This window comes from Vigna angularis, chromosome 5 (genome assembly GCF_016808095.1).
Source record: "Vigna angularis cultivar LongXiaoDou No.4 chromosome 5, ASM1680809v1, whole genome shotgun sequence".
NCBI lineage: Eukaryota > Viridiplantae > Streptophyta > Magnoliopsida > Fabales > Fabaceae > Vigna > Vigna angularis.
In genome coordinates this window covers 23537775-23548629 of record NC_068974.1, presented here as the reverse complement: position 1 = coordinate 23548629, position 10855 = coordinate 23537775, and the positions used below count along the sequence as shown (strand labels likewise).

General features: G+C 34.7%; 1 protein-coding gene across 1 annotated transcript; it reads right to left on the bottom strand.

The window, feature by feature from the left end:
* Window positions 1-6575: 6575 nt before the first annotated feature.
* Window positions 6576-6947, bottom strand: LOC108339308 (serine/threonine-protein kinase STY46-like). Its single transcript, XM_017576445.1, has one exon. It carries the CDS (start codon window positions 6945-6947, stop codon window positions 6576-6578), a length of 372 nt encoding a protein of 123 aa, XP_017431934.1.
* Window positions 6948-10855: the final 3908 nt, after the last annotated feature.

Genomic DNA, 10855 nt, shown 5'->3' with positions numbered 1-10855 from the left:
ACCATGAATCTCTCAAGTACATTAAAGGGCAAGCAAAGCTAAACAAAAGACATGCAAAGTGGGTGGAATATCTTGAGCAATTTCCCTATGTCATCAAACACAAAAAGGGGAGTACTAATGTTGTTGCGGATGCTTTATCTAGAAGACATGCATTATTAGTAACCCTAGGATCTCAAATATTAGGATTTGATGACATAAAAGAGTTATATGAAAATGATGAAACATTTGCATCCACTTATTCATCATGTCTTAAGAAGCCTTTTGATGGATTCTATCTTTCTGAGGGGTATCTTTTTAATAAAGGAAAACTTTGTATACCCCAAGGATCCATTAGAAAACTTCTTATCAAAGAGAGTCATGGCGGAGGACTCATGGGCCATCATGGAGTTGATAAAACTCTAAACATTTTGAAAAGTAAATTTTATTGGCCACACATGAGAATAGATGTTCAAAGGCATTGTTCTAAATGTATAGCTTGTTTACAAGCCAAGTCCAAAATTATGCCTCATGGACTCTATACACCTCTTCCTATAGCTAATACCCCTTGGGAGGACATAAGCATGGACTTTGTCTTAGGATTGCCAAGAACTCAAAGGGGGTATGATTCTATATTTGTGGTAGTAGATCGTTTTAGTAAAATGGCTCATTTTATACCCTGCCACAAAGTAGATGATGCTAGCTATATCTCTAGACTCTTCTTTAAGGAAATAGTGAGATTGCATGGCTTACCCAAAACTATAGTGTCTGATAGAGATGTGAAGTTTCTAAGCCATTTTTGGAAAACTTTATGGGAAAAGCTTGGAACTAAACTTCTATTCTCTACTACATGTCACCCACAAACTGATGGGCAAACTGAAGTAGTAAATAGATCTTTATCTACACTATTAAGGGTAATATTAAGGGGTAATAACAAATCTTGGGATGAACATCTACCTCACATTGAATTTGCTTATAATAGAGTAGTCCACAAGACTACTAATCTTTCTCCTTTTGAGGTTGTTTATGGTTTTAACCCTATCACACCTCTTGATTTACTACCTCTTCCAGAATCATCTTCTCTTCTTCATAAAGAAGGTGCTTCTAAAGCAGAGTTTATCAAGAGGTTACATGAGAAAGTCAAAATCCAAATTGAAAAACAAACTCAAAAATATGCAGAATACAACAACAAAGGGAGAAAGAAAATAGTTTTTGAAAAAGGAGATCTAGTTTGGCTTCATTTGAGAAAGGAAAGATTTCCCTCTCAAAGGAAATCCAAACTTAGTCCAAGAGGAGATGGTCCATTCAAAGTGGTCAAAAGGATAAATGATAATGCATACATATTAGACCTTCCTGAAAGTTATGGTGTCAGTCCTACTTTTAACATCTGCGATTTAATTCCTTTCACAGGAAATGATCAACAGGATGAAGCAGATCTGAGGACAGATCTTTTTCAAGAGGGAGGGTCTGATGGAAGACCATCTAAGACGCACATTGGACCTCTTACTAGAGCCATGGCAAAGAGGATTCAAGAGGAAGAAGGACCATATACTATTTTGCTTCTATGGAAGGTAATTTACATTAATCCTTCTTCCCATAATTAAAAGCACATTTTTTCTTTGTTTTGTAGGATTAATAAAATTGGAGGAAGCAGCTGCCAGCATAGCATTTGAGCACATGAAAAAGGAGGCTTGGAGGGAGAAGCTTGCTACCAAAGCTATCAAAAAAACTCAGCTAGGCCAGCTTTCACGTGTATTGCTGAGTTGGAAAAAGAATTCAGAATTGGTGCTGTTCACGTGTGCTGCTGAGGCATGTTTGGAGCTGAAGCAAATTGGCGCCTTTTTCATTTGCATTTGGATTGAATTTCATTTCAGATTTGAGGCTCTTATTTTCCTATAAATAGGAGACCTCTTCCTTTTGTAGTTACTTTAGAGCTATGCCCAAATGCTGAGAAATATATTCCAGTCTTGCATTCTGCTCTTGAGTCAAAATTGCTTGCAATTTCTTCATTTTCTCTCAAGCTTCCTTCCATTATATGAAGGCTTTCTGAGCTGAGAGGCTTCACTCATTCTACCTTGCTTCATTCAAACACCTCCATCAACATTTACTCCATCAAGTCCGCTGCACACCAACACACTTACCACATCTCTAATCTGGGAGCTTCAGGCCACTGGATTCCTCTGGAATTTGGCTCCATCACTATGGTATATGAACAACGTATGAACAACAAACAAACTTAAAAACCAAAAACAAAAACAAAAAGGAAAGTTCATCAAAACTCAAAGCGAAACTAACCATAAAGATGGGTTCTATGTAAAAATAAATCTTTGCACTAGTGAGGGAAAAAGGTAAACGGTGAAAGCCAAAAAATACTTGTACACGAAACTAATCGGTCAAAACAAAAGAAAATCGACTCTAAAGCAGTTAATTAAAAACATTTGTGTAAAATGAAAGAAAATTTACTTGTGATGGTCGCTGAAAGCTTCGTCGTACCAGAGAAGAAGAAGAAGAAGAAGAAGCAAAGAGAAAACGAAAACGTAAGAGGATTCTGTGTTATTTCACGAAATATAACCCTAGGACACCTCTATGACATCAATTCTACTAAGAACCGTTGCCTAAAGCCCTCCGAAAAAAATAAAAAATAATATTTTCAGGTGAAAATTTTGAATTTTTTTTCAAACTTTATGCCTCGGTTCACGATATAACCGAAGCATAAAATCCTGTATGACACTAGTTTTCAAAATAACCAAGGCCATAAGGCTGTCAATTAAAAAGACAACTTGCAACGTCACAACCCTATGACAGCGGTTCTACAAAGAATCGAGGCCAAAAGTCTTGTACAAAAATATTGTTAGTTTTGCAGGACCCTTTGGCAGCGGTTCTGTAAAGAACCGAGGCCAAAAGTCCTGAGAAGAACCCTATGGCAGCAGTTCTGTAGAGAACTGAGGCCAAAAGTCTTGTCCAGAAAAATTTTCAGTTGAAAAATCTTAAACTGTCAATTTCACAAGATCCTATGGTAGCGTTATTGTTGAGAACCGAGGCCAAAATTCGACCTTATGGAAGCAACTTTGTAGATAACTGAGGCCAAAAGTCTTGTCAAATGAAAAGTCTTAAATATTAGTTTCGTAGGACCCTATGGAACCAGTTTTGTAGATAACTGATGCCAAAAGTATGTTCTGGCTTCAATTTTTATATAACTAAGGTCTATATGTTAGCCAAAATTGAAAAAATGCCACTGTGCCTTTTTATGCTTCGGTTTCATGAGAACTGAAGCATAATACGCGTGTTAAAAAGTCCTTTTTTACTAATGTGAGAATACTCAATTGTAATCTTCTTGAAGATTATAGTGGAACCTTATAAAGTTAGAGGAGACTGGACGTAGCTTAGTTGGAGCGAACCAATAAAAAAAATTCCATCTCCACACCACCATCATGAAATATTCCCAATTGCGAGGACGGCACGCTCCCACCACCACTTGCAGAGAATCAATCAAACATAAAACAACCCAATCGAGATCAGAAAAAAGGGGACAGAAGGAAGCTTCCTCGTCCGCTGTAAATAAGAACGGAGAGAAGAAGAGGAAGAAGAACGAGAACGACCACCGCGCCCTTGCACCCTCGCCGCGTCTCCATCGCGTCTCTGCCGCGCCTCCGTCACGCCATTGATGATCCCTCCGCTATACCTCCATCAGAAGAGAGAAGAGGAATGAAGCCTCTCTCTCGCCAACAAAGGAAAATGGGAGAAAAGAGAGAAGCGGCGCAACTTCTGTCTCTCTTCGTGAAATTTAACCCTAAACACATGTTATTACCTCAGTTATTTTCTTAACCGAGGTAATAAGGGTCTACGACCTCAGTTCTACAAAGAACCGATGTCTAAACCCTTTCAAAAATATAAAAAATAAAAATTTCAGTTATTTTATGCCTCGGTTCTTTAAACAATTGAGGTAATAGACATTTGCGATAATTATAAAAATATCATTGCATCAGTTTTAGGCATCGATTCTTTTTTAATCGAGACATATACGTTTGTGATAATTACAAAAATGTCACCGCACCAGTTTTAGGCATCGTTTTTGAACCGAGGCATATACGTTTGCGATAATTACAAAAATGTCACCGTGCCATTTTTTGCTTCGGTTACAACTAAACTGATGTCAAATGCGCGACTTAAAATCCTTTTTTTTACTAGTGATTTTTTATGTTGGAATACATTCCTTTATTAAAGAAGTGTGTATGAAAACATGTTTACCGATATAGAGACTATGTTGTATCCTAGTTCAATTAACTTCACACAATTATCAACAATCTTAAGGTTGTTCAATTTAAAGGCATTGAATGAGTAGAATGCTAAAAGCTTCACAAAATTGTTTTAATTGTTGAAGAAAGTTGTTCTTGAAAGTAATACACTATCTAATAGAATGTATGAGACGATGAGGATACTTTGTTCGATGGATATGAAATATCAAAAGATTCACGCATGTCCTAATGATTGATTACAATTTATGTATAAGAAAAGGTAAAAGTCATTGTGTCATGTATAGTTGGATCAACAGTTTATACAAACTCGAGAAAATAAAAAGTTAAAATCATCACTTATATTTCTTTATTACTATTTTATACGTATAATGTATAATATTAAGTAAATTTCATTAAATATTTATAGAGTATTTAAAAAAAAAAGCAAAGGATATTCAAACACACGATGACTTCCCACCTATTTTCTCGTTATGGTTATTGAAAACTAGAATAGAAAATAATTAAAGAAAAAGCCACATGGATTTCTCCTCGGTGGTGAGAGAGAGTAGGGATAAGACTTCATATTTTCAATTATAATATTTTTGTCAATCTCTTTAGAACTCCCTACTTATTTTTTTCGTGGTGGTTATGGAAAACTACAGCAGAAGATAATTAGAGAAAGGATCCTGATATTTGAACAACAAATTTTAACAATTTTTTGACAATGGGCCACATGTCATTGTTTTATTGGTCTGTTTGAATTTGTTTTCAGAAAAATATTTAAAACCAACCCATCATAAGCCACCACCTCAGTGTTGTCAAAAAATTATTAAAAAAGAGTTGTTAAAAAAGACATTTCCTTAGAGAAAGGATCCTGATATTTTAACAATCCATATACATATGAAGCCCCGAACAATTTTGTTACAATCTCTTTACAATATTTGCGACGAATATAAATGTCATGAAAGAAGAAAAAGACTTTATTATACTTTTTCTATTATCACTATGAATAACAATCATATTTTCTGTAATAATACTTTTTTGTGATAAAATTTATCACAAAATTTTCAGTAACTTAGGTCAAATTGTTCTTCATAAATAATTATATTTTAGAAGTGATATTTTATAAAATAAGAAAAATAATTATAACTTATATTATAATTAGTTTTAAGTCTTATTAGATATATAATTATTTTATTTTAAAATTTTAATTTTTAATTAACAACTAGGATCACTTCATTGTAAAATATTATAGATGATATCATATGTGCCTAAATGAATAATTGAATGTGATAATAAATTAAACATTACTTAGCTTATAGGATTTATTTAAATAAAATTTTTAAATCTAAAACAGAGAATAAGATAAAAATATATTTTCTTAAGTTATATGAGTTTATTTTTAAGAAAATTCCGCGTATTTCTATAAAATATTGTTTTAATTTAATTATGAATTTTATTTTATATTTTATTTTCTTGTAAATGTATACATTTATAAGAAAATTTATGCAAATATATGAATTAACTTTAGCGAGTAACAACTGACATCTCACATGGACCTTATTTTACCCCTTAAATTAGGTTGGTTTTCCTTTAGGTTAATAACTCATTTACTATATCTGCATGTAAAATTAACTTTTATGATCGTAAGTTTTGATTGTTCTTGTTATAACTTATTTGTATCCTTTTTTCCTTGTTTTTTCCTTTTTATGCGTTTCTGTAATATTTCGTAAAATATGTCTTGTATACAAGCTAATTACAAGCAAACATGACAAATATAAGAATAATTAATTACTAACTTATAATGTTTTCTTTTCTTTTAACTTATATTTTGTTGGCACACATTCAGTATTCAGTAACGTATACTAAAAAATATTTGAAAATAATAAAAATGTGAGGTCTTTAAATTTTTAAGAATATCTTTATATTTTAATAATTTTTTGATTTTTTATTCCTTACATTAATTTAATAAAACCAAATGTAATGGTCTAAACGGGTTAACATTCTCATAGCCACTAAAAAAGTTACATTTAAAAAAAAACATGTAAACCTGTTAAATATGTCATTTAGGAAGACATGCAAGCTATAATGTAAATTATGTCTACGTGTAGACATGTGTGGCTTTCTAAATCTTATTTTTAGTGGCACCAGTGCAGGAAAGGGAAATGATAACAGTTATTTTCGCCTATTCGCACCGGTTCTACAACCGAGGTATATACAGGCGAGGCTAAAAGTGGACTTTTTGCCTCGGTTCTGAATTGAGACAAAAAGGTGAAAGCTTTTGCCTCGGTTCAAATGCAACTAAGACAGTAGAGGGTGTTTCTTTTTTTACTTTTTTTTTCGTCAGACTTTTGGCCTCGGTTGCTAGTGAACTGAGGCAGTAGAGGGGGGTCTTATGCCTTGGTTTAGAGTTGAATTGAGGTAGTAGAAGGGTTTTTTCTTTCCCTCAACCTTTATGCAAGAATGGGTAATATACATTTTTAACATCAGGTCATGAATAGATCCACCTTCAATGAACTTGGTCACCACACACAACCCATGATTATCATCCACACAAATATCGCAGAACTGCAGAATGTTCCTGTGACCACAAGTCATGAGTTCCAACAAATCCTTGTGGAGCTCAAACTTGTAAGAATTCCCTTTATCATACCCCTTCAGCTTCTCAATCCCAACCTTATTCCCCATATAAACTCCCTTGTACGAATTTGGCCCAATCTGCTCAACAAACTCCATACTATCTGAGTTGAACAACCATTTCTCAATCTCATCCCCACTTGACTATATGGTCTGCTATTCATCCATTGACACAACGAAAGATGAAGAAGGCAAAGGATTCAAGTCAAAGGATAATTTAAATGTGTGAATAAGTCCACTGGCCAATACCCCACCAGTGTGCCATCGCCGAAACTCATCCACCAGTTCCCTATTTTCGGGTCCTGCTATTGGTGTAACAAAAGAAAATGAACAACATTGAAAAGTTTAGCATTTAATTTGCGTGTGGAAGAAGAAACACAAACCTTAGAAATCAGGATGGTGATGTCGTATTGGTTAGAATCGTAGGATAAAATAGGGAAAATGGCAGCTCCAATGGCTATTATGTTGTTTGTTTGCACAAAACTAGCACAAAGAAGGTTATAGCATCCTGTTGCCTGATATGAATCACTCTGCATAATCTACAAAATTATCACTCTCACAAATATTTTTTGCATCTAAACATCATTATGATAAATCAGAATATAAAATCTCTGGAGTGGTTAATAAAATAATTATAGTGTGATTAAGGGAAAGATGATGACCGTCTAGTAACTGAATAATCTTGGCCTGGTGTCACCATAAAGCTTTGGACTGACCTGACTTGTAGAACAATCAAAGCTTTAGATACAACCATTTGTTATTTGTTAATTAATCTACATTATAATATAATTAACCTAATAATCAAAGCTTGAATACCTACCATCCAGCTTCAATGTTGTTGAGATCTGAGCCATCAAATGAACAAGAAAGAATCTAAATCTAAGACAGACTAAATTCGTTCACCACTTGGATAAAAGGTTCCCACACATTTATTATTGCCTTTGGGCAAATGCGACACTCTGCCAAGGGCAACAGCAGCGCGTTCTCGCCGACGCTGTCGTCCTCGACTATCGAAGCGGAGCCGGAGGGTCCTGCTACAGCTTCATCCACGGGGGTTGAGGGCTCAGGAGCGGGCTGGACCGGGTGTTGGGCCAGCGGCTCTACCATTGGCACGGGTCGCACTAGGCGGTCCACGAACAACACCAGATGATCGCTCATTGATCTTTTTTTTATTTTCTATTAAAAATAAAAAGAAAAATCAAAACCAAAAAAGAAAAGGGAGAGAAAGGGGTTAACAACTGAAGCAATGTAGATATGAGAAAGGGGATAACAACACTAAAATTGGGGATCAGGATCTGGATTAGAACCCTAGGAGCTATTATCGAGAAGCTGCTTCACTCCCAACAGCCACCGTTTGCTCTTCACTCTAGAGGCGACACACTCGCAGGCGAGATGGAAGCCGCGCTCGCAGTCGTCACACACGACGAGGTGGTGGTGGCTCTCGACGACGGTGGGGCAGGGCTTAAAACAGGCAGCGCAAGGAGCAAGATTGGAGCGTAGAGAAGAGAGAGAAATAAGAAAAAGAAAAGGGAAATGAGAGATGGGAGAGGAAGAGGCTCTTGCGCGAGAAGAAGAATAGTGCAGAAAATAACAAGGGATACTGACTTGGTTATCTGCTTAACTGATGTCTAAAGTGTTCGAAAAAATTTCAAAATTTCAAAATTTAATGTGTGCAGGGGAACACGTGGGATTTTGCAGGCTTTTATGCCTCGGTTCTGAAGCAACTGAGGTAATAGAAGCTTTTTTGCCTCGGTTCCCCTTGATTCGAGACCTATAAAGTCATTGAAATTACAAAAATGTCATCGCGTTTTCTTATGTTTCGGTTTTCTGAAAACTGAAATGTATTATCCGCATTAGAATTCAGGTTTTCCACTAATAATGGTTTTGAACCTTAAATCCCAATCATGCGGGTTGGTCAGGATAACCCACCATCTCTAATGGTTTGAATAGTTATAGTCCATTTAGTATAGGCTGGTTGTAAGTATAGACTATTCTTATTTATTTAAACTAGATTTAAATATAAATACTTTAAAATAGAAGTTTTTATAACGTAAATGACATCTCTTTTATTTTTTGTTATACCCGAATAACCAAGTTCCATTTATTATATTTCCAATTAATTTTATAACTCAATCCGATCATTTTAATTACATCAGTTTTACACACACACACACATATATATATATATATATATATATATATATATATATATATATATATATATATATATATATATATATATATATATATATATATAATGCTATTATAATCTTCATAATATCATGGTAATCACAATGGAGTTTGGCATAGATAATAGAGTGGTTGCTTTTGGATAAAAGTATGCTTTAAATAATTCAATGCGGAGTTAGGCTAGTTAAAAGTAGCTAAAGTAGCTTTTTATCTGCTAATGGATAATGCATTATTAGTGGCTATGTAAGTCTTTGGATTGTGAAAAGATAGTATATAGTTTCAAGGAAATTTCAAACAGAGAAAATCACATAAATCTGTCTCCCACACTATCACTCCCTTCACTTTTTCTTGTTTCCCACTACTCCATCAATTGTGTGAACAACGAAAAAGCGTTTGAATTAAGAAAATCATGGCCTGAATATTTCCATAGTTTTGATAAGTATCCTTATTAAATGGAGTAGAAAGGAGATATATAAAAAGAAATTGGAGAGAAAAAGCGATAAATACAACAAGAAAGAAATAGAAAAACAAAAGATAGAAGACACATAGTGTTTTGTTCTGAAATGAGATGCAATTAATCTTTGCTTATTTGTTGGGAAGTTGCTAAAATTTGCGTCCTTGGGGAGTCACATATTGAGGCCATGGATGATCTCAATTTTTTAAAGTGTTTTTAAAATATGATTATGTAAAAGTAAATAAAAACTTATCCTCGTAGTCATTTTTTTCCCATGTATATTATCATTTATTTAATATGATTATGAAACTTTTATTCTCTAATTACTATAGAGCTCATAGTCAACTCTATTTCACATTAATAACAAATATTACCAACGCTTATAAAAAAAACTTTTCATATATTTAAACATCAAGTTCTTGAAAATTACAGAAAAATTGGAATAATTACAACCTAATTTTTCTCTTTTTGTAACGGAAACTACAATAATAATACACAAAAAAAAAAAACATTGAGAGTCGAAACACTCATAACTCTTCGTTACGTACATTTTCACCCGCACTATCAATTGCTTTCTTGATAATCGTGATCATCACAGTCAAACACAAATACAATAAACAAAAAGGTAAACTAACAAAAATAAATCAACAACAATGTCACACACACTAGTACAGAAGAAAAGACACCGGTTAGTTTTGATTATTGGCATAGTTTTGATTATTGGCATCGGTTCTGCAACCGAGGCATATGTGGGCGAGGTAAAAAGGGTAGACTTTATGCCTCGGTCACGGACTGAGATAAAACGAGATAGGAATATGCCTCGGTTCTTAGATAACTGAGGCAGTAGCGTATTTTTTCAGATTTTAGGACTCGGTTGATACTATGCAACCTGTTTTTAAGTACGCAACCAGAAATTGTTTTTCAGAACGCAACCAGAAATTGTTTTTCAGTACGCAACCAGAAAATCCCAACCCGAGATCAAAACAGACCTAAGATTTCCCAATTTCAGAAACCCAATTTGATAGAACCCAAAGTACTTGTGATTGTGAGTCTTCACTGGCCTCAAGAACAATGCCAAAATCTGCAAAATTTCGCAAATTTAACACTGTTAAATTTCATCTTTATTGGATTAAGATATGAAGAAGAAACAGAAGAACAAGAGTAGATGAACACCTTATGCAACGAACCAGGAAGCTCGCTTAGGGTTTCCAATCACACAGGGCTTCGACGACTGGAGGAAGATTGCTGGTCTAGGGCGGCGATGACATTCCATTAAGGGGTGAGAGGGTAGCGGCGACTCACGGTGAGGAGTTTGATGACAAGCGCCGCGGCGGCGACGATGAAGGGCTCGCCGATCTGGAGC

Excerpts from the sequence above, each read along its gene's own strand:
- LOC108339308 (XM_017576445.1), bottom strand. The coding sequence starts at position 6,947 with ATGGAGTTTGTTGAGCAGATTGGGCCAAATTCGTACAAGGGAGTTTAT.